General features: G+C 41.2%; 1 protein-coding gene across 2 annotated transcripts in view; it reads left to right on the plus strand.

Annotated features, from left to right (window-relative positions):
* The window catches only part of rae1 (ribonucleic acid export 1), a 32,706-nt gene that overhangs the window by 30 nt on the left and 7,648 nt on the right, over positions 1-25,028 (plus strand). Inside the window, exons 1-11 of one of the 2 annotated variants that reach the window (XM_020512295.2) lie at positions 1-337; positions 1,853-1,944; positions 9,008-9,112; positions 15,110-15,202; positions 16,174-16,260; positions 17,480-17,566; positions 18,263-18,334; positions 19,307-19,414; positions 20,485-20,591; positions 20,678-20,756; positions 24,018-24,212. The exon at positions 1-337 is cut by the window's left edge and continues 30 nt beyond it. In XM_020512295.2, the coding sequence (XP_020367884.1) occupies positions 1,861-1,944; positions 9,008-9,112; positions 15,110-15,202; positions 16,174-16,260; positions 17,480-17,566; positions 18,263-18,334; positions 19,307-19,414; positions 20,485-20,591; positions 20,678-20,756; positions 24,018-24,212 (1,017 nt within the window). In that variant the 5' untranslated portion in view covers positions 1-337; positions 1,853-1,860. The remainder of the gene's footprint in view (positions 338-1,852; positions 1,945-9,007; positions 9,113-15,109; positions 15,203-16,173; positions 16,261-17,479; positions 17,567-18,262; positions 18,335-19,306; positions 19,415-20,484; positions 20,592-20,677; positions 20,757-24,017; positions 24,213-25,028) is intronic. The other variant, XM_048608215.1, reaches the window with a different exon arrangement.

The following is a 25,028-nucleotide window of genomic DNA, read 5'->3' on the forward strand; positions in this document are numbered from 1 at the left end:
AGTCAGGGCCCGGAGAGGGATAGATAGCGGGTGAGAGAGAGAGAGAGGGATAGATAGATAGATGGATAGATAGTGAGTGAGAGAGGGACAGATAGATAGATAGATAGTGAGGGAGGGCCCGGGGAGACAAAAAGAGCGGGAGGGAGGGATATATAGTGAGAGAGGGAGAGAGAGAGGGATAGAGAGAGACAGGGCCCAGGGGGGAGAGAGGAGAGAGACAGCGAGGCCCGGGGGAGGGGGAGGGGAGCTGGGGACCATAGGGTACCGCAGCCCAGTCACCCAGGGCCGGGGGAGGGCCAGAGCCCGCCTGTTGTGTGAGTGCAGTGACAGGCCGCAGGTACTGTACCACGAGGATAAACCTCACACTTACCTGGTTCGGATGCCTCATCCTTACGAGGCCGGAGTGCACAAGCGTGGTGCCCTCCTTTCAGCACACCCCCGCCCGCCGCCGCCGCTCCTGCTGCTGCTCCCGGGGACACTCGGGGGTTTTGTCTCTCCTCTCCCGCTTTGTGGGGCAGCTGCCCACCCCCGTGCAGGTTGTGAACTGTCCGCAGTCTTCGTTGGAAGACACAGGCAGGACCTCTCTGCTGTTGGGTCACCTGTGATTTTTACATGCAACATGTCACCCAGAATTCCACCTGGGTAGTGGGTTGTTTTTGAAAGAAATGCCTGTGTTAGCTGCTGCTGTCTAGAATTTTGCATACTTTGTGAATGGGAAGCTTAGTGCTGATTTTTGTTTTTCTCTGTCTCGCAAAAGACAGGACTGACCCTCCATGTGCAGGTGGATGTGGGACAGAATATAGGAGCAAATTCATGCAGATACTGGAATCTATTCTGAAAACAAAAAATGCAGGAAATCACAGCTGGTCAGGCGGCATCCCGTGGACGCTGCCTGTTTCGCTGTGATCCCCAGCATTTTTTGTTTTCAGTCAGGATATGGGACAGCACTGGGAGCCATTCAATTAGAGTGGAGTTCAATGTTTCTGAAACAATCCTCATGGCTGCATTTAGCTGTGTACCTTAATACCTTTGTGTGGTGGCTGTGTACAGAGCTGTATTCTGCAGACTGTTGCAGTGCAAAGTTGTTTTTTGCTGTATTCCTATGACATTCCAGTGCATTTTCATACACAGTTTCCACACCTTGGCTTTTACTTTTTGATTGGTGATGGGGTGAGAATCCTATCCATGGTGGTTTCCACATATTTTGAGAATGGGTATGAAAAAGTTGCTAACTTCAAAATTCCCTTTCCAGCAGTGTTGCTGTCATTTCTGGTTGTAGATAAGGAGTTGACTGGAGCACAACCCAGGATGGGAATACAGGCCCAGATCCTTCTTGCTGCTGTAGGAATGAGGATAAATCCCCAGGAATAAATAGCAGCCCCACTCTATCTGTGCTTAACATTGTGATTGGTCCTCACCCTGTCCGTCATCTCATAATTTGTCAAAACTGGGAAGCAGTTTGGATGTACATATGTACGCAACTTCTTTTCAGTGTTAGCTTAAATATAATGTCTGGCAGGAAGTTCTTCTTAACTTTGTCACAAAATCAATTCATTACCTATGAGTCTCTTCCGCACTTAACTTTGACAGTCTTGGTGTTTTTGTAACTTATTTTTGTGATTTATGATATACCGTGGATGTTTTTTTAAAAACAAACTTTGCAACACCAAGAAAGGCCTTTCAGCCAAATGGTCTGTGATGGTTTATTTACTGCATATGGACCTTGTCCCACTTGAAATCATTTAACCCTATCAGCATCTGGCTTTCTTACACAGGGCAGTGGTTAGTAAGTCCTGTTCTGTTTACAGTAAGCTTCTGTAACATTATTAACTTTAAAATTCATTGTTTGCAGAGTCTAAAATGAGCATATTTGGAACAAGTGGAGGGTTCGGAACTGCGAGCATGTTTGGAGGGACAACAACAGACAACCACAATCCTATGAAGGTACAGTACATTAGGGGATATACAGCACTGGTATTGAATCTGTTTCAATACAAAGCAGGTAAGTAGACACTGCAACTGTGTATTAAATGGAGAAAATGTTATGAATAGTAAGTTCCGTTTTTTTTTGTCAGCTTAGGCTCAGTTGGTGATACTTCCATCTGTGGGTTAAAGCCCAACTCCAGGGATTTGCATGCAAAATCTATACTGACCATCTAATGCGGTACAGAGGGAATGCTGCCCTGTCTACACACTATGCTGGTTATCACAGATAGCATGGCAGTATTTAAAAATGAGCAGGCGCATTCTTGGTAACAGATATGTGGATGTCATCACGTTGTTGTTGGTGGAAGTTTGATGCCAAATTTCCTGCATTTCAACATTTATGATACTTCAGAAGTACTCATTAGGTTGCGTTAGGATTAGAGGTTGAGAATTGTGAGAGTCATGATCACCTTCCCTGTAATTGTTTCATTGAAGAATGCAGTTTTTTTTTGTGTGCGTCTCCTTTAAATGTCTCCACAGCCACCCACATAGACAGAATAATTTAAAGAGTGTAAGTGATAATACCTTAGAAGAAGCACTGGTTACACCTGATTTTCGGGATTTTTCAGTATATGCAGTTACATATTAAGATTTCAACTCAGGGTTCTAGATAAAAATTAATATTGCTAACCTTTTGTGCTTGTCTTCAAAATTGTGATCTTTCGTGGAATGCAACTGCAATGTGAAGTGTCTGTCTGTGTCTGTCCTCAAGTTAGAGGGAATCAACATGATATTTGCCAATATTTAGATATTCAGCAATGTGTCTTGTTAAGTAAAGTCGATTTTGTTAATCCTAATGAATGTCATCTTTTCAAGTCAAGGCTTTCCCAATAGGGAAAGAAGACGTTTCTCCAACTGAGTAACTTTTATTTCTCTTTGTGACTCCATTATGAGGCTTTAAAATTTTCGTTGTCCCTTTGTGAGAGCAGAGGCCTGTTGGAGAGGGAGCACAGTTGTTATAACTAGGTCAGAGCTCATTATTGTCATTGTTGTCTCAGAGCTCCCAACCACAACATTTCTGCTTGTGACCTCATTTTGGGGAACCAGTGCCTAATGGTATTATTGCTAAAGTTCTGAGGATCCAGGTTCAAATCCTGCCATGGCAGATGGTGGAATTTTGAATTCAGTAAAGAACCTGGAATTAAGGGTCTAACGATGACCATGAATCCATTGTCGATTATTGGAAAAATCCATCTGGTTCAATAATGTCCTTTAGGGAAGAAAATGTCATCCTTTAGCTGGTCTGGCCAACATGTGACTGCAGACCCACAGCAATGTGGTTGACTCTTAACTGCCCTCTGGGCAGTTAAGGATGGGTAATAAATACTGGCCTAGCCAGAGACGACGGTGGCTCAGTGGTTAGCATGGCTGCCTCACTGCTGGGTTTGATTCCACCCTCGGGCCACTGACTGTGTGGAACAAAGAGCAAAGAAAATTACAGCACAGGAACAGGCCCTTTGGCCCTCCAAGCCTGCGCCGATCCAGATCCTCTATCTAAACCTGTCGCCTATTTTCCAACGATCTGTATCCCTCTGCTCCCTGCCCATTCATATATCTGTCTAGATACATCTTAAATGACGCTATCGTGCCCGTCTCTACCACCTCCGCTGGCAACGCGTTCCAGGCACCCACCACCCTCTGCGTAAAGAACTTTCCACGCATATCTCCCTTAAACTTTTCCCCTCTCACCTTGAAATGGTGACCCCTAGTAATTGAGTCCCCCACTCTGGGAAAAAGCTTCTTGCTATCCACCCTGTCTATACCTCTCATGATCTTGTAGACCTCAATCAGGTCCCCCCTCAACCTCCGTCTTTCTAATGTAAATAATCCTAATCTACTCAACCTCTCTTCATAGCTAGCGCCCTCCATACCTGGCAACATCCTGGTGAACCTCCTCTGCACCCTCTCCAAAGCATCCACATCCTTTTGGTAATGTGGCGACCAGAACTGTACGCAGTATTCCAAATGTGGTCAAAACAAAGTCCTGTACAACTGCAACATGACCTGCCAACTCTTGTACGCAATAGCCCGTCCAATGAATGAAAGCATGTCGTATGCCTTCTTGACCACTCTATCGACCTGCGTTGCCATCTTCAGGGTGCAGTGGACCTGAACACCCAGATTTCTCTGTGCATCAATTTTCCCCAGGGCTTTTCCATTTACCACATAGTTTGCTCTTGAATTGGATCTTCCAAAGTGCATCACCTCGCATTTGCCTGGATTGAACTCCATCTGCCATTTCTCTGCCCAACTCTCCAATCTATCTATATTCTGCTACATTCTCCGACAGTCCCCTTCACTATCTGCTACTCCACCAATGTTAGTGTCATCTGCAAACTTGCTAATCAGACCATCTGTACCTTCCTCTAGATCATTTATGTATATCACAAACAAGAGTGGTCCCAACACGGATCCCTGTGGGACACCACTGGTCACAGTTCTCCATTTTGAGGAACTCCCTTCCACTACAACTCTGTCTCCTGTTGCCCAGCCAGTTCTCTATCCATCTAGCTCCTACATCCTGGACCCCATGCGACTTCACTTTCTCCATCAGCCTACCATGGGGAACCTTATCAAACGCCTCACTGAAGTTCATGTATATGACATCTACAGCCCTTCCCTCATCTATCAACTTTGTCAATTCCTCAAAGAATTCTATCAAGTTGGTAAGACATGACCTTCCCTGCACAAAACCATGCTGCCTATTACTAATAAGCCCATTTTCTTCCAAATGTAAATAGATCCTATCCCTTAGTATCTTCTCCAGCAGCTTCCCCACCACTGACGTCAGGCTCACCGGTCTATAATTACCTGGATTATCCTTGCTACCCTTCTTAAACAAGGGGACAATATTAGCAATTCTCCAGTCCTCCAGGACCTCACCCATGCTCAAGGATACTGCAAAGATATTTGTTAAGGCCCCAGCTATTTCCTCTCTCACTTCCCTCAGTAACCTGGAATAGATCCAATCCGGACCTGGGGACTTGTCCACCCTAATGCCTTTTAGAATACCGAACACTTCTGTCCTCCTTATGGCGACTTGACCGAGAGTAATCCGACATCTATCCCTAACCTCAACGTCCGTCATGCCCCTCTCCTCAGTGAATACCGATGCAAAGTACTCATTAAAGAATCTCACTCATTTTCTCTGACTCCTTACATAACTTCTCTCCTTTGTCCTTGAGTGGGCCAACCCTTTCTCTAGTTACCCTCTTACTCCTTATGTACGAATAAAAGGCTTTGGGATTTTCCTTAACCCTGTTTGCTAAAGATATTTCACGACCCCTTTTAGCCCTCTTAATTCCCCGTTTCAGATTGGTCCCACTTTCCCGATATTCTTCCAAAGCTTTGTCTGTTTTCAGTCGCCTAGATCTTATGTATGCTTCCTTTTTCCTCTTTGCTAGTCTCACAATTTCACCTGTCATCCATGGTTCCCTAATCTTACCCTTTCTATCCCTCATTTTCACAGGGACATGTCTGTCCTGCATTCTAATCAACCTCTCTTTAAAAGCCTCCGACATATCAAATGTGGATTTACCCTCAAACAGCTGCTCCCAATCCACATTCCCCAGCTCCTACCGAATTTTGCTATAGTTGGCCTTCCCCCAATTCAGCACTCTTCCTTTAGTACCACTCTGGTCTTTGTCCATCAGTATTCTAAAACTTACGGAATTGTGATCACTATTCCCAAAGTAATCCCCTACTGAAACTTCAACCACCTGGCCGGGCTCATTCCCCAACACCAGGTCAAGTATGGCCCCTTCCCGAGTTGGACTATTTACATACTGGTCTATAAAACCCTCCTGGATGCTCCTTACGAATTCTGCTCCATCTAAACCCCTAACACTAAGTGAATCCCAGTCAATGTTGGGAAAATTAAAATCTCCCATCACCACCACCCTGTTGCTCCATTGGGAAAATTAAAATCTCCCATCACCACCACCCTGTTGCTCTTACATCTTTCCATAATCTGTCTACATATTTGTGCCTCTATCTCATGCTCGCTGTTGGGAGGCCTGTAGTATAGCCCCAACATTGTTACCGCACCCTTCCTATTTCTGAGCTCTGCCCATATTGCCTCACTGCTCGAGTCCTTCATAGTGCCTTCCCTCAGCACAGCTGTGATATCCTCTTTGACCAGTAATGCAACTCCTCCACCCCTTTTACCTCCCTCTCTATCCCGCCTGAAGCATCTATAACCTGGGATACTTAGTTGCCAATCTTGCCCCTCCCTCAACTAAATCTCAGTAATAGCAATAATATGATGCTCCCAGGTACTAATCCAAGCCCTAAGTTCATCTGCCTTACCTACTACACTTCTCACATTAAAACAAATGCACCTCAGACCACCTGTTCCTTTGCGTTCATCATCTGCTGTCTGCCTCCTCTTCCCCTTAGTCACACTGACTTCATTATCTAGTTCCTTACAGGCTTTAGTTACTACCTCCTTACTGTCCACTATCCTCCTCATTTGGTTCCCACCCCCAGGCCACATCAGTTTTAAACCCTCCCCAACAGCATTAGCAAAAGCAGCCCCTAGGACATTGGTTCCAGTCCTGCCCAGGTGTAGACCGTCTGATTTGTAATAGTCCCACCTCCCCCAGAACCGGTCCCAATGTCCCAAAAATCTGAACCCCTCCCTCCTGCACCATCTCTCAAGCCACTCATTTATCCTGCCTATTCTTTCATTTCTACTCTGACTAGCAGGTGACACTGGTAGCAATCCTGAGATTACTACCTCTGAGGTCCTACTCTTAACTTGGCTCCTAATTCCCTAAATTCTGCTTGTAGGACCTCATCCCATTTTTTTACCTATATCATTGGTGCCTATATGCACCGCGACAGCTGGCTGTTCACCCTCCCCCTTCAGAATGTCCTGCAGTCAATCTGAGACATCCCTGACCCGTGCACCTGGGAGGCAACATACCATTTGGGAGTCTCGTTTTCAACCACAGAACCGCCTATCTACTCCCCTTACAATCGAATCCCCTATGACTATAGCCCTTCCACTCTTTTTCCCACCCTTCTGTACAGCAGAGCCAGCCACGGTGCCATGAACCTGGCTACTGCTGCCTTCCCCGGTGAGCCATCTCCCCCAACAGTATCCAAAATGGTATACTGTTTTGGAGGGAGATGACCACAGGGGACACCTGCACTGCCTTCCTGCTTTTTTTCTGCCTTTTGGTCACCCATTCCCTTTCTCCCTCAGCAATCCTAATCTTAGTAAGTTTGCACATTCTCCCCGTGTCTGTGTGGGTTTCCTTTGGGTGCTCCAGTTTCCTCCCACAGTCTAAAGATCTGCAGGCTCGGTGGATTGGCCATGCTAAATTGCCCATAGTGTTCAGGGATGTGTAGATAAGGTGGCTTATAGGGGGATGGGTCTGGGTGGATGCTCTGATGGCTGGTGTTGACTTGTTGGGCCAAAGGTCCTGTTTCCACACTAGGCATTCTATGATCTATGATCCTGTGAATGAATTAAGTAACTTTGGGAAATCTTCAGTTATAGAATTAAACCTGGATGGAAATTTCTATCTTCACTTTCGGGATTTTGGCACAGGGTTGTTATGGTGTAGTGGAATAGTCATCCAAAGGAATGATCTAATAACCTAAGGTCTGGATTCAAATTCTGCTCAACTTCCCTTTCTGGCTGTTAGTTGATTTTGTGAGTGACTCTCTCTCTTCAGGTACTATCTCCCGCTCCATTCTGATCTGCTATCACCAATGCCTCTTCGAATAAACCTTGACTTTCTGTCCTTTCGAACAACCAACCTGTCTCCAAACTCTGTCTGTCTGAACCATGCCTATTTTTCCTGTATTTCTACCCAGCTCCAAATCAGGTTTCTGTCCCTGCCACTGTACTGAAACTGCCGTTAACAAGGGCCTGCATGGCTGTGACCAGGGTCCCTCCTGATCTTTCTGCATCTTTACCATGGTTAACCACTCTTCATTCTCCAGAGATGTTTCTCAGTTGCCCAACTGAGTGGGACTGACCTCAGCTGGTCCCATCGCAGCAAGAGAATTACTTGTTATGGTTCTTCTTCCCTCTCCTGCAACACTACATCTGATGCTCTCAAATGTTTTACTCCTATTTCTCAACCACATCCTGCCCCTTGGGACCATCATTTGAAAACACAAACTCTTGTCATAAAGTCATACAACTTGGAAACAGATCCTTCAGTCCAACTAGTCCACGCCGACCATGTTCGAAAACTAAATTAGTCCCACTTACCTGCGTTTGGCCTGTATCCCTTCAAACCTTTCCCATTCATGTACTTATCCAAATGTCTTTTAAATGTTGTATCTGTACTGCTTCACACAGGTATATTCATCTGTGTCTATGTTAGATTAAACTTAACTATTCCGCTGCTGACCTGGTCAGTCTATAGTCTTCTACCCTACATAAACTGCAGCACGTCCAAAATTCTGCTGCTCACTCAGACTAAATCCTGTTCACCCATCACCCCTCTGCTTGTTGACCAACATTGGCTTTGGATCTGTTTTAAAATGCTCATTTTAGTGTTAAATTCCTATCCATGGTCTCACCCCTCCCTGACTGTTCCACATATCCTGTTTTAATTTTTGAGGTTACATCTTTATGGAGCTATCTGACAGTGTGTTATTTAATGAAGAGGATTCTCTAAAGGTTGTCTGTAAATAATTCATGTTTTTATTTGACTGCCCATTATTGAAATTCTACATTCAACTATGTTATCATTAAGAGAAAGGTGAAACCTGGAGAGAAGAGGAGGTCAGCGAGGATACAATGATGTTATTAGTGTTGTAAACTTTAGCATTTAAAAGCTCATTGACTCAGGAAAGAAAGGCTGAGGCATCTATAGAGGTGGCGATGGAACAAGTCTTGATTTCAAATGCATGTGAAGAGATTAATGAAAGAACATGTAGGTTTGTCTACATAGAAAATAGGAGCAAGAGTAGGCCGTTTGTACTAGGTCTGATGTAAATCCTGCAGAGAGATCAACCAACGATTCATTGTTCTGGTTTATCAATGTTGTTTCCACAGGATATTGAAGTGATGTCCCCTCCTGATGACAGCATCAGCTGCCTCGAGTTTAACCCTCCTACGTTACCAGGAAACTTTCTTATTGCTGGATCCTGGGCCAACGATGTGAGTAATTGATCCAATGGTGATGCCTTTATTTATGATGGTTCTCTTTGTCTTGCTGCTGTTTTTGGTAAGCTTCCACTTCATATCATTGTATCCAGCTAAGTTTTGTACTGATTAGAAATAGCAACAGGACCTAACCATTTGGCCTAGTGAGCCTCTTTCACCGTTTAATATAGTCAAGGCTGATATTTGGCTTCAACTCCAGTTTCCTGCCTCCTCCCTATGTGTTTTGACTCCATCAGCATCCAAAAATATTCAAGCATTAAATATATTGAGCAATGGAGCATCCATGTATCTCCTGGAGTAGGGAATTCCAAAAGTTCATTATCCTTTAAGTGAAGAAATGTCTCGTAAACTAAATGTTAAATGATCCGCCCCTTCTAGACATTGTGAACAGCTGCTGTGCCAGGCCTGTTCAGATTCTTGTATTTTCCACAAACATCACTTCTCGTTTTACTGAACTCCAGAGGACATAGACCCAATTTACTTAGTCTCACATCGAGTCACACACAAGAGCTTCAGTTATAATTTTCCATCATAACCCCCGCCTGTTTCAGACAGGTGCCAGAAATGCAAAAGCAAAGTACCATGAATGCTGAAAATTTGTTATTAAACGCACAAAAACGTGCTGGAAGTATTCACCAAGTTAGGCAGCACTAGTGGAGAGACAAACAGTTCATATGGTGGTTCTGTGACTTTTCGTCATAACCTGTTCTCTGAAACTTTCTATTTATAAACGTGTATGAAAACAGGGAAAGGGGGAAAGTGAAAGTATAAAAGGAATGCCTGTGATTTGTGGAAGGCAGGCAAAGTTAAATGACGAAAGAAGGTGGAAGGCTATAGGAGATGCTATTGGAACAAGTCCATAGATATGTTATAAATGGCAATAGACGTCTCCATTTCCTTCTCCTTTTCCCTGATGCTGTACTTGTTTATAATCTGCGAAATCTTTTAGTTTCCCCTCATCTTATCAAAAAGTCATTAACCCGAAAAACGTTGACATTGTTCTCTCTACAGGTGGCATCCATTCTGCTGAGTGTTTTCCAACACCTTTTGGGTTTTTTAATTTCAGATTTACAGACTCTGCAGTATTTTGCTTTTACTTTTCTTCCTGTTTTTGTCCAAGAATAGGGTATTCTCAGATTTCCTAAGAAAGTTTTCCCTTGGGGAGAACTCATGATGTATGTGAATCAACAAACCCGAAAGGAATTTCCCAAATGAGGCATTGTGCATTCTCCCAAAATAAAACGATGTATCCGAATGAGTTTGATAGTAATTGTACGAGGAAGAATATAGTGCTGTAACTAAAATGCTAACATGGCATAAGTACATAGTTACCTGACCAGGTTTTAGGAATAGAAACCTTTACGGGTGAAAACTACATTCAAATATTTGATCAAACTGGATGATGCAATACTTACATTGCAACTGTGATCATCGAGAGTGAAATCAGGAAGCACTTTTTACACGTTCAGGGTGTTGAAAAGCTGGAGCTCCTTGGGCTAAATTGTCATGAATGCTGGGGATACATTGAAATCTTCAAGACTCAGGTTTGTTTTTGTTTAAGGCTATCAGAATGTAAATCAATGCTTGGTAAATGGGTTTGAAATACAGATCAATTATGATCTAATTGTGTGGCAGGGTTAGAGAGCTGAATATTATTTTTACTGCGAATAAGCCTGCTGCATGTCTTCAGTTGCCTTTTTGTCTTTCTTTGGGGTTATGTTTGTGAAGTGCTGTCGATTGGTGTTCGCTCATTTATTGTTCTGTACTTTATGGTGATGTGCAGTCAGGCTGGTGTGAAACAAAATAAACAACAGCACCTTAAATAGATTCCAATCAGAGCTTCCAGCAGGACACAAGTTCTAATCAAAGAGCATTGTCAAATTGACCAGCATCCTCAGCAACAACCAATTACACATTGTACCTGTGTCACATCTCCAAGCAATTACAACTTGGAAATAATCTAAGCAAAAAAGTCTCAATATCAGCAAGTGTTGGTGTTACATACAACCAGTAAGGTCTACATGAATGAATTAAGTATCCTTTAAACAGACTTGGCTAACTGAACCATGACTGGCAATTAGTTTCTGATTTGCTGGTATAATTTTATGCTGGACAGTGCCCTTTAACCTATTATTGGTGAGAAGCAGAGAAGGGACAAGCTGTCTGAATTTTAATTCTCTTGATTCTGGTGCATGTATGTAGATTCTGATGGCTGTTCATATCTGGTCAATTTTAACATCCGGAATTTCTCAACTGTTCTTTGGGTTTAGGTAAGGGAGGGAAGTGAATGTATCCATGATTTGATACTACAAAGATCGCTTGCTTTTTTTGAATTGCCTGAGTTTTGAGAATTTGACATAAGTTTTGTTTATCTATCAGTTAGGCTCCTGAAACACGTTGTCTTTTCTTAAGTTAAAATTGCTGTATAAGTACAAGCTGTCATTAAGCTTTACCAATGTAAATATGGGACATATTTCTTTAAAAATTTTCAGACCTCAGTTTAAAAGCAGAAACTATTATAAGTGCTCAGCAGGCTAGTTGACATCTGAAAAGTAAGTAATGCCGATTGACCTTTTTGTGAACGATTCAGATCCTGTGAGAATGCATGGAATAAAGATCAGTGAGTTTCTCTCGCTCTCACTCTCTGTCAGACACATATCAACTCCTGATGATCTGCTGGATTCATTTCTAGTGTGCTTTGAAGACTTTTAACCTTGATTTTAGAGGTGTATTTCAATCCATTAACTGTTTGGGCTACTTATATCTGGTAATTAAATAAAGTACCTCTGTTTTAATGCTAGATTCCAGCTATGTTGTAGTTTACATTCTGCAAATTTGTCCATTCTTCCTTTGTAAACCAGTAGCTTTCTGATTAGATTTGACTGTGCATTGGAACATCAGATGGCTTGACATGGAAGAACTTGCAGTTGAAGCAATCCCTATTCAATGATTGGGCAGGACCGGGACCAGTGTCTTTGGGGTGGGTTTAAATTAGAACGGCAGGGGAATGGGAATCTAAGCAGGGAGCGAAAGGAGGGGGAAGCAGGGATAGAAACAAAAGCTGAAAAAGTGAAAGATAGATAAAACATGGGAGAAAAAATAATGGGGCCATGGTGCAAAATTAACTAAGATGGCTAATAAGATTAAAAGGATAAATCTAAAGACTTTCTATCATAATGTGCAGTGCATTTGCAATCAGATAGATGAATTGGCAATGTAAATAGACATGGCTGCTGGGTGGCCGAGGATGAGCATTAAACATCCAGGGGTATTAATTATTTAGGAAGGACAAACCAAAAAGGGAAAGATGGTGGAGTAGCAATGCTAGTAAAGCAATGCAATGGTGAAAAAAGATATTAACCCAAAAAAAAAATCATGATGTGGAATCTGTATGGGTGGAAATAAGAAATAGCAAGGCGCACATGTTTGGCGTTATCTCTAGGCCCCCAGACACTAGTGAAGATGGAAGGCATTAAACAAGAAATAGGAAATGCATGCAATAAAGGTACAGCTGTAATCGTGGAAGACTTTAATTTACATATAGATTGAACACGCTATCTTAGACTGGATATTCTTCTAGAATTCTTCAATCATGTGAAGAGTGAGAAGGTTGAATCCCAAACTAGGATCCTGAATCTACATAAAGGGAAACACGAGAGTAAGAGGTGCAAATTGACAAGAATGGATTAGGGAATCTTAGTAAAAGGGTTGATAGTGGATAGACAGTAACTAATATTTAAATATGTATGTATGATTATAACAATGTTCGTTCCTGTCTCGCACAAAAATAAAATAGGACAACTGGTTTACAAAACAAATAAACGGTAGTGTTAGATTCAGGGAAAAGACTTATAAAATTTCCAGAGAATGCAGCAAGCCTGAAGATTGGAAGCATTTTAGAATATAGGATGAAAAAGTTTGATTAACAGGGATAAAATAGAATATGAAAGTGAAATTGCAAGGACCGTTAAAATATATTATGAAAGCCTCTATAAATATGTGATGAGAACAAGATTAATGAGGACAAATGTAGGTCCCTTACAGTCAGAACCCAGGGCAATTATAATGGGGAACAAAGAAATGGCAGAAGAACTGAAAACATACTCGTGGTTCTGTCTTCACAAAAGAGGGCACACATAACCTCCCAGAAATGTTAAGGAGCCAAGGGTCCAGTCAAGGGGTGAAATTGAAGGGAGTCAGTATTAGTAAGAAAATGGTGCTTGGGAAATTAATGGGGTTACAGGCTGACTTATTGTCAGGGTTTGATAATCTACATCCCAAAATACTGAAGGAAGTAGCCCTGGAAATATTGTGGAGCAGTTCCTACAGATTGGAGGGTGGCAAATGTAACCCCACTACTTAAAGAGAGGGAGGGTAAAAAGCAGAGAATGACAGACCAGTTAGCCTAACGTCAGTTGTGAGGTAAAGTGATAGAGTCTACTATAAAAGACATGATAACAGAACACTTGGACAAAGCCAGCATAGGTTTATGAGAAACAAATCATGCCTAATGTATCTACTGGATTTTGTTTTTGAGGATGTAACTAGTAGATTGATTTAGGGAAACCAGTTGATGTGGTGTGTTTGGATTTTCAGAAAGCTTTTGAGAAGGTCAGGCACATCAGATGGGGCAATATATTGGCATGGATTGAAAATCAGTTGACAGACAGGAACCAGTGAGAATAAATGTTTTTTTTCCCCCAGATGGAAGGCAGTGACTAGTGGTGTACCCCAGTGATCAGTGCTTGGACCCCAGCTATTCACAATATATGTAAATAACCCGGATAAGGGAACCAAATGCAACATTTCCAAGTTTACTACAACACAAAGCTGGGTGGGATTGTGAGGAGGATGCAAGGAGGGTTCAGGATGATTCAGATAAGTTGAGTATGCAGGTAAACACATGACAGGTATAGTACATTGTGGCTCAATATGAAGTTGTACACTTCAGTGTGAAAAACAGAAAGGAAGAGCTATTTAAAATGGTGGTGTATTGGGAACTGTGGATGTACAGAGGGATCTGGGTATCCTTGTACACTGGTCAATGACGAGTGCAGCGAGCAATTAGACAAATTTTACCTTGGCCATCTTTGCAAGAGGATTTGATTTCATAACTAGGGAGTTGCAGTAATTATAGAGGGCCTTGGTGAGACCACACCAGGAACTATGTGTGCAGTTTTTTCTCCCTACCTAAGAAAGGATATACTTAACCATAGAGGGAGTGCAGCACAGTTTCACAAGGCTGAAACTAGGAATACCAGGACTGTTGTATGAGGAGAGCTTGGTTTGACTGTCCTGTATTAGCTCAAGTTTAGAAGGATAGGAGGGGATCTGATTGAAAAGATTAAAATTCTAACAAGGCTGGATGCACTAGATCTAGGAAGGATGTTTTCCCTGGGTGTGGGAGTCTAGAACCAGGGTCACAGTCTGTGGATACAGGGTAAACCATTTAGGACTGAGATGATTAAAAGTTTCTTCGCTCAATGGGTTGTGAACCTGTGGAATTTTCTACCACAGAAGGCTGAGGAGGCCACATTATTGAATATATTCAAGAAAGATTTTGAAGGCATGGTGAGAAAGTGTTAATATGACAGTATGATTTTGGCTGATCCTTTATCACATCGATTGGCAGAGCAGGCTCAGAGGGCTAAATGGCCTACTTCTGCTCCTGATTTCTATGTTAAACAGGTTACTTGGTGTAGGTCCATGGTATCTTTTTGACCTGGGGTATGTGTTTACATTGGTTCATTGGCCATGCTGTTGCAGCAAATGTTCTCACCTTGACTTCTCTCACATTGGTTAAATACTTGCCCTGGGAGAGATTTTTAGTCATTAGCTGCTCACTGATGCAGTTGCGTCCTTTCATGTAAATTTCTCAGTAGTCTTGGGGTTTCTGTTTGTGTGAATGATACCGTTAGTCAAATTGTTAGTTCATTAATACTACTTTTCTATTTGTGCACCATTGTGAAAACTTTGTTTTTACTTTTGAAGGTACGTTGCTGGGAGATTCAAGACAGCGGACAGACTGTTCCAAAGGCCCAGCAGATGCATACGGGTCCAGTGCTGGATGTCTGTTGGAGTGATGTATGTCTGTTAAATATTCATGGTCACAAATTCACTTTGTTTTGTACTGTGTTTCTCAAAAGATCGGTAATGAAAGTAGGAAATTCGGTGTACTTTTTCTTACCTTTTTAGGTCAAGGAATACAGAGTCAGGTAAAGAATTTCAGTGTGAATTGGACTACACCCTGACTCTGAAGCTAAGAAGTTGTAGTTGTTCAAACCGGAATTGGATGGTATACCAAACTGGAATGGGCTACATTCTCTCCCTGGTTCCTTTTGTTACTTTGGCTCCTCCAATGAGGAAAAAGATTTTCACCTAGATGTTGGTGGCAATCTGCCTATAAGGGTGGTAGGGGCAGAGAACCTCACAACTTTGAAGAAGTACTTGGATGTTCACTTACGATGCCAAGGCATACAAGATTATGGGCTAAGTGCTGGAAAATGGAATTAGAATAGTTAGGTGCTTGTTTTTGACTCGCATGATGTGATGGGCCGAAGGGCATATCTACATGCTGTAGATCTCCATGACATGGGACAGTATCCCAGGCAGAGTCCTGATAACTGATTTCATGACCTTACCTACTGGCACTGCTATCTTTAAAGGGCTGGCTGGCATTTGTTTTCTACTTATTGTTGCTCTTGTGAAAGAGGAGGTGGGCCTATAGTATATAAAGCTAAAGTACACCTCAGTGTTAGCAGGGGGTGGTTTCAAGGTTTTGACTGAATAGCATTTAAAGATGATGGTACTGTCATTGGCCAGCAGCCCTTAGGAAGTAGCACCAACTCGTTACAGAAGGAGCTTTTGAACATGATACACAAGAATGAAATGCACCAAAATAGCTTTAATGAAGTTTAATATACAATGATTCAGAGGGTTTATTCAAACTGTGCCATGATATACTTTTGTTTCATACAGTCTGTATGAAGTGTTCACATTTACAGTGTGGGCCTGCATTTATCCGTGAACAGTAATACAGCTTTGTATCCTTAAAGGATGGGAGCAAAGTGATCACAGCATCATGTGATAAAACTGCAAAGATGTGGGACCTCAACAGCAACCAGGCAATACAGATTGCACAAGTAAGTGGAAAGTATGGTACTTGCAAGTGTACTCTGAACAAATGGGAATCAAACAGGTTAGGGCCCTTTTCTCACTTATGGATTTTGTTATATTTCTTTCAAAATTATACAAGTCTGCAAGTGTGAATGACTACTACACTGGTGATCAGTCACGAACTAGACTGTACATCCTGTGTTTGAGAGATGTCAATTCACATATATTAACAAAAGGTGAGCATCTGTAGCTGTGGAGTATCATTGCACAGATTGATGTTCACAATTTACCACTGGCAATTTCCAATGCATTTGGAGGGTTTAATGAAGTATAAGTTGCATAAACTGGCATGTGTTCCCTTGAGTTTAAAAGACTGTGGATAATACAGTCATGTAATTTAAATTTATAAAGGGTTGGTACAAAACAACTTTCTTTTGGTGGGGAACGTTTGTAAGATGAGGTCCAGCCTATTCGGGAGTGAAGTCAGGGAGCACTGATTCAGACAAATGATCATAGAATTCTGAACCACTATTCCAAAAGGAGGAATTAAAATTTTTGAGATTAAAATTGTTCTATTTGACCTAAAATTTTTATTCTTGTTTCTCGTTCCACAGCTATAGCCAAGAGTATTTACAGTACTTCAGCAGGTCTGGCGACGTCTGTGGAGAGAAACAGAGCTAACGTTTCAAATCCCACGATCCTTTTTTAGAACTTTGCAGATGGATCACTGGACCCAAAACATTAACTCTGCTTTCTCTCTCCACTGCTGCCAGACCTGCTGAACTTTTCCTGCAATTTCTGTTTTTGCTTCACGTTTCCAGCATCCGCAGTTCTTTGGTTTATTTACAGTACTTTGTTTACTGCAGCATCTGCAGTATTTTGCTTTTATTTTATTGATAGAATTCTGTTAGTTGAGGGTATCAAGGGATATGGATCAAAGGTGGGTAAATGGAGTTGACGTGATCTAATTGAGTGGTACAGCAGAACTGAACGGCCTCATCCCATATCTCTGTACAACAACTGGGAAACCCAGCACCTTTCATTAAAAGTTGGAGTGTTCTGTAACAAAACATCAGAGTCTTCCAAAGACAGCCTGTTTTATTTTTAATGGAACCTGGTCAAATAGGACTGTAGTTTGTTAAAAGAGGACGGTCAAAAAATAGGCTGCATGGTATCAGGAAAAATCCTAAATATTTGAGTCCTCTAAGCAGTACAGCTTAGTAATAACGTATATTTGAACCACAGCACGACGCTCCCATTAAAACTGTTCACTGGATCAAAGCACCTAACTACAGTTGCGTAATGACAGGAAGCTGGGACAAGACATTGAAGGTATGAATGCACTGTTTGTGTTGATATTCACCTTGTAAGTGTTGTCCATTCTGTTATACAAAGCAAAGGAGTATGTGATTTGACTGCTTTGACGTGTAAAAGCAATATCCGTGAGATTGGGCTGTCATGACAAGTTGCCTTTTAGAAGGTGATGATGGGCTGTGTTCTTGAATTGCTGCAGACAATGTTGTAAAATCACTGTTAATGAGGGAGTTGTAGAATTTTGATACGGCAGCAGTGAAGGAACTGGGTTGTTATGTGACAGGGGGAACTTGGAAGCATTGGTGTTTCCATTCACCTATTGGTGTTTCCATTGGTGTTTCCATTCACCTATTGGTGTTTCCATTGGTGTTTCCATTCACCTATTGGTGTTTCCATTGGTGTTTCCATTCACCTATTGCCCCTGTCCAGAAGCAGCAGCCTGCAAGTATTATAGGTAGGCTTCTTTTGATTTTCTGTTTTAGCAGTAACTGAGACGTGAGTGCAGTGGATACTGAAGACAGTTGTAAAAAGTTCAACTGTGAGGCCTTGCCTGAAATTGGCCAACTTAACATCTAGGGTAAAACTAGAAAACTATTTGTCTGATACATGTTTGGGAAACAGGCAGCAATGTTAAATTGATTTTGAGCTCATATCTTTAGATGGTGAACAGCGCATAGTAGAACAAGGATGTTAATTGCTCAACTTGTATTTCAGTTCTGGGACACACGTTCTCCAAATCCCATGCTGACATTGCAACTGCCAGAGAGATGTTACTGTGCTGACGTGGTAGGTAGCTGTATTGTAACAACACCTATGTAGGGTCTTGTTGGAACTGCCATGTGAGATCGCTGGTGATCGATCCATGAAGCAAACACGAGTGCTACTCACTCACCCTGACCCCACAAATTAATAATAATTTGCTTAACCTGGAATAATAGACTGAACAGGAACAAAATATCGGTAAACCATTGTTTATGTTGTATCTTCATATTCTTGCCCTGCGAACGTGTGAAGTAGTGGGAAAATAGATGGGTTCATTGATTTATCAGCTACGACATAAACGTGCTTTCCATTGCCATAACCCATCTTCAAAACAGTCGGTAGAATGGTTCATCCAATATAATACTTATGTTCATGGGATCATATCTTGTAAGGAGGTGTTGAGGGCAACACACTCTCCTTTAACAGCCCACTGAATGACAAACCAGGATTCAATCGGACTGAGACAGGCCAACTGATCAGCTGTGAAGCTGCGTTGTATTGTGTCCAATTACCCTTGTTTCCAGGAACATGAATTTAAACTGTATCGGGGACGATATGCACCTTATTAATTTCAGGCTAGTTGTTAAGTAATTAGTTAATGAAACTAATTAACTAATTCCAGACATTCTTTCTGAAGTAGTGGTATTTGGAAGCTAATATAATCGAGGCTTTTTACAAAATTCTTCGCTCATCATATGTGCCTTTAACAATGAGATGGAGCAATTAAAATTTGTATTTGTAGTTAATAAATTATGAAAATATTTCAAAAATTTGAGACTAATACATTTTTATGCGATAATTAATCTCTACTATGTATTATACAGAGTGCTGTTAGAATACCCGGTTTCCATTCCGTATGATAGGAAAGGATTAGTGGATTGGGGCAGAGAAATATGACACACAATGGTTTTCTTTGTTTTAGCTTTGTTCTGTTATTCACGTAAATGGTCATGCAAGATTCCTTACTTTTGCCATCACTCTCTTTTTAAATGACAGTTGTATCCAATGGCAGTGGTTGCCACTGCAGAGAGAGGACTGATAGTCTATCAGCTCGAGAACCAGCCTTCTGAATTCAAGAGGATAGACTCTCCTCTCAAGCATCAGGTACAATGCCGGCTGCAGCTGACTGCTGGATAAAGGGAACCATTTCAACAGCAGGAAATACGTCGTTCTATGATTAATGTAGACTGTTGCACAAGTCCACATATGGCCAGTGCTCTTGTTGCTGTTTTCAACAGCTTCTCTTTGTTATTTAGAGTTTCTGGTTTCTACAATTCCCCCATGTTTATTTTTAGCTATTCATCGTTTCCAGTCAACCTAGACTCTTATCTGTAACATCTGTCCCCTTTTTTAAAAAAACATCAGAGGCAATTCAGTTGGAGTAATTTGCCATATGATTGAGTCTCTTGAATATCTTCAGTAAGTGCACCTATGTATTACAATATAAATCTCTAGGGGAATAAATAAGAGTCAACCCTACAGTGATGATAATTGATTATAAAATAATTTACCAAATTGGGCCATCTTCATCTGTGAGCTTGGATGGCAAAACTTAAACATAGTATGTGACTCTGGGGAATCCACACCTATCCTGACCCAAGTTGCAGTCCTTTTACTGGAGACAGATCAGGAGTTGGTTATACTTCCATTCCTTCCCTCGAAGCTTTTACAGTCCATCATCGTTACTATCCAGTGCAGGATGAGCTAATTAGGCCAAATGATTAGTCCAAATTGTCATGAAAACAATTGGATTGTTTATTTCTAAAATATCTCTCACTGTCATCTATTCCCAACCCAAGTCACTAAGGTTTCTTCAATAGTATTTTCTAATGCCATAACCTCAAACCTGCACAAACAGACTCCTGAGAACACTATCAGTCCCCTCCCCCCATTTTTCTCCTAAGTCTCTCACTTGTTCCTTCCTTGGAAATGTACGTTTTAAAATCTATCAGGTGAAAGTTTGGAACTCACTGTCTAATAGTGCTTTAGGAGTAACTTCACCCCAGGAACTATAGTGGTTCAGGTGGTACAGTGAATGATGGGGATTAAACAGACAATGCCACTCCTCCCTGTGTCCATGATTGAAATAAATGTGGCTAGTGATAGGTATGTAATCTATTGGATTCATATTGCAAAGCTCACATCCTCAACTTCTTTCAAACCATCTTTCTCAGCATCGCTGTGTTGCCATCTTCAAAGATAAACAGAACAAGCCAACAGGATTTGCACTTGGAAGCATTGAGGGGCGAGTGGCCATTCATTATATAAACCCTCCCAACCCGTAAGTATTCTTAGTTTTTGGCCAATTCCTCGTTTCTTCGATGTGATGCTTTAACAAACTGCTTAACAATGTTTTGTTTTAAATAGTGCAAAAGATAACTTCACTTTCAAATGCCACCGATCGAATGGAACGACCAATACATCTGGGCCTCAGGATATTTACGCTGTGAGTACTGACGGTGAACATTTAGTCTAGCCATGTTATCAGTGTAATCATTAATTGTACACCTAATTACCTACTACTTTTTTCCCATGGATTTAGGATCAAGTAAGGAGATTGGGAGTTGGGCCTGAAATTTAAAAAATTAAAGCACTTAGTTTCCAGTCTATACAACCTGATCTCTCACAACAGATTTCAGCACAGGAAGTGGTCATCTGGTACATCATTCCCAGTGCTAGCTGCACACCAGATCTCATCTATTTCGTGTTTCCCTGCCATTGTAATGCATCCACAAACATGCCCTCTGATTTCACATGTAATTTCAATCAAAGCAGAAAAGGCTGAAAATGCTCAGCACGTGGATAGAGAAATAAAGTTAATGTGTCAGGTCAATGACCCTTCATCCAAATGCGGAAACACTCAGAGGTGTAACAAATTTCAAGCAAGTATGGAGAGAAGAGGAGAAAAGATGAAAGGAGAAGGTCTGTGATAGGATATAAGGCTGGAGAGCTTAAATGGCTGTAAGAGCAAGTTCACGGAGGTAATACATTTTCAGGAGACAGCAGAATTTGGGCACGTGGTAATTTATTTCAAGCATCCACCAGTACAATGCAGGGAGAGGCCAAAGACTATCCCAAATCTGGCATCGACATGAGGGTTCAGTTACCCCCTTAATCTTCAGCTCAGATTGGAAGAAAATCAACGACAGTCTAATTTTAAAACAAGTGAATTGTCTTTTATACATTTTTCTTGTAACATTAACATGGTGGCAGATACTCCCACCCCCGTATACTTTTGGTTAATTAGTACTGGGTTGTTCAACTACGATTGGGTTTCCAGTACGTCACTCTATAATAGTAATCGTTTGTTGCTGTGATCTGAATGGGCCCTTTTGGTCTGTGAGAAACTGAACTCTCTGTGACTACCAATGACCTTTTATCTCTCAACTAGGATTATAATGAGATAAGGGAGGTCCCTTGTAATTAGTTTTTAAACCTTTCTTTCTAATATTTTTAGTGATTTATATGTATATATCTTTCTGTAACACTTTGGAATCTATATCTATGATTATATTGAAGAATCTTAATTAAAACCTACTTGTAGTATTATAACTGATTTGATTAGAGAAATTTTAAGAGAAACAACTAATTGGTAGGAAATGTTCTTATCTTTAGGATAGGCAAAGAATGTTGCACATCCAGTCTTACTGAGGAAACAGACAGCTATTGTCCCCTGTGCTGAGAATACATTAAATAAGTGTTTCTCACACTTGATAATTTCTGTTAAACATGTACTGTAAAGCTTGTTGGGGCTTTTGTCGGCCATTTTTTGCTGTTCTGTCATGGACATCCCTAACAATGACAAATGGGATAATGATGTAAAGGAAACAGGTACGGTAATAAGTCAGAAGCAAGGTACAAGAATTACAAGCACTGGCTGTCTGATAAAAATGGGAACAATGGTCAGGATCTGGAGCTGGATTGTAAGTCTGTAAAGTTCATAAAGGAAAGAGGATGTACTGTTCCTTGAATCACTTTTCACATTCATTGGATCTATGTAGGAGGCCAAGGACAGGGCTAGGATTGATGGAGAGAATTAAAATGACAAGCTCTGCCTTCACTATCACTTACAACATAAAGCCAGCACCATCAAATCTTTGTTTCCCTCCTTTCAGCATTTGAAAGGAATAATTTCTTCTGTGACACCCTTGTTCACGTTTCAATTTCATCCAATGGCCTTTACCCTTCCCACAGCATTGCCCTGTGTAAGCATGCAAATGCAACATCTGTCCTTTGACTTGCTTCATCCCCACTGTTCCTAGTCTCCAAATGCTGTTATCAGGTGAAAAAAAAGTTATATTCCTTTCAGCATGGTACATTCTTGCTTGTTGCTCACAATCTAGTCTCCAAAGGAAAAACCAAAGGAAAGTTTAGTGCTAGCTTTGTGAACATCTCCACTGTTCCACCAATGGTCAAGTGTAAGCCATGGGAACATTTTACCATACTCTTTTGATTAAGAGCTTTACAAGCTGCCAGACTCAACACTGGGTTCAACAATTTCAGATAATCATTGCTCCCAATTTTTCGGGAGGCGAATAGCTGTGAATCATGATTTAGCATTATCACCTCCTCTAGACCCACTTTTTGTTTTATGTCCCCATTGTCATCCCGTTTTGCCTTGCATGATCGTCACTTTTGTCATGTAATCTCTCCAGCTTCCACCTTATCACAGACTTTTCAACTCTCACCAATCCTCTGCACTATCCCTGCATCTGTGCTTGTTAAAACCAGTTAATCTCTAACTTTTTCTTGTTTATATAAAAAGTCGTCAATCTGAAACATTAACCTTGTTTCTCTCTTCATAAATGCAGTCTAACCTGCTGAGCATTACTAACATTTTATTTCTACTTTCCAGAATCCACACTATTTTGCTTTTGTACAGCTTTGGTTGAGCTTGGGTTAATTACTTAGGATTTTCCTTTTGATTCTTATGATTGAATAACTGTTTGTTGAGTTTAAGACCCAAGGATAAATAATACCATATCTTGATCTGCAATTTGAGGTGTATCTCTATGTTAATATAGAACAGGAGACATGTTGGTGCTAATCTGATGCTGTAACTTACTCAACAATTTAACAATGCACTGTACTGATGTGTTTGTAAGAGAGGCATATATGTTAGCACATTGCTTCATAGTCACTGCTCAGAGAGCTGGCAGTGTAACCCACAGCTGCAGGCCCAACTTAGCATGCTGAAAATGATGTTGTCCAGCAGGAATGTGCCAGTGCTAATCTGTGTTCACCAAAGCACTAATTTTAGTAGAAAATATCTTTATAGACGCATTCAGCGCAGGTAAGCAAACTTCATGCATGTGGTCATTTTAATAAGTTTCTGTCCACGTTCAGTAACCAAGGGCTTATAGCGTTACAATAATAAAAATTCTGTCTTTTATCTTATGTTTTTACAATTAAGAAAAAGCACAAGATTGAAATACAGAAGGACAATTCATGCTTGTACAATGATCATGTTTATTACTTTTTATTTCTGATTTAGTAAATAAAAATTAACTACATATGCCTAACATCTCGAACAGCGTTGCTGTAAAATACTAGCTTAAGGTCCAAATTCACCTTTAATTTATTGTAGAAGCTGTTCATATTCAAGAAAACCTCAGTGCTGAGTTGTGAGCAGTGATTTGTTAAAGAATGTGCTGCCCATTTCTCCAGCATGTCATTTAAAAATCTCCTCTATTTCCACTTCTCCCAGGTGAATGGAATTGCATTCCATCCTCTCCATGGCACTCTGGCCACTGTAGGATCCGACGGCAGGTTCAGTTTTTGGGACAAAGATGCTCGCACTAAGCTCAAAACCTCAGAACAGCTTGACCAGCAAATAGCTGCCTGCTGCTTCAATAATAATGGAAACATCTTTGCCTATTCGTCAAGTTATGACTGGTCAAAGGTAAGTGCAAGTGTCCTGCTCTCTGCATAGATACCTGAGTAATGGTCATAAATAAAGACAATGGAACTTTTGGTCATGCAAAAATCACGCCTTTAGTTTTCTCGGGACAGCTGTGGCAAGAGCTGGTTCCAGGAGGGAGTGTTATCCCCATCACCTGTGAAAAGAACTAGCTCAGTTAAGAGGCTTTCTTACTGCTGTGGTAGTATCTGGGCGTACTCTCTTATAGCTGTGAAAGAGCTGGCTGCTGTAGTGGGTGCTCTTTTAATAAAATCTACTATCTGTAGGGAACACTTTCCTGCATTCTATTGCCAAATTCATTCTAAATTGATCAATCAATCAATCTACCATCCTAATACTTGCTGGAAATATATTTTTGTTCTCCACTAGTTTGTCTCCAGCTCCACTTTTTATTGTAGATTTTTTTGTTGTGATTAAATTCCATAGTTATCGTGCACAGTGAAACATGCAAGCTATAGGTTTGAATGTTGGCAAGTTACATGTCTGTGGTTGGGAGTGGCTCAGAAACTACATTGTTCTCATCTGATTCCAGAACATACAGAGTAGAAGTTGCTGAACAAATGGGACTCCTGTTCTCTATCCAATGAGGTTAATTCTGTTTCAGTCTGGGTTCAGCTAGCCCTGCATATACCAGGAAGCAAACCCAACACCAGTTACTCAACTGAAGAAATTGGCTGATGTATTGATGAAGTTTCACACAGCTTTCACTGTGTACTGTAGTGATTGATACCATGTGTCTTTGCCTAAGCATGTCGATCTGAATATTCTGGATGGCACTGAATTGGAATACAGTGATTG

Source organism: Rhincodon typus, chromosome 19, assembly GCF_021869965.1.
Source record: "Rhincodon typus isolate 14 chromosome 19, sRhiTyp1.1, whole genome shotgun sequence".
NCBI classification, from domain to species: domain Eukaryota; kingdom Metazoa; phylum Chordata; class Chondrichthyes; order Orectolobiformes; family Rhincodontidae; genus Rhincodon; species Rhincodon typus.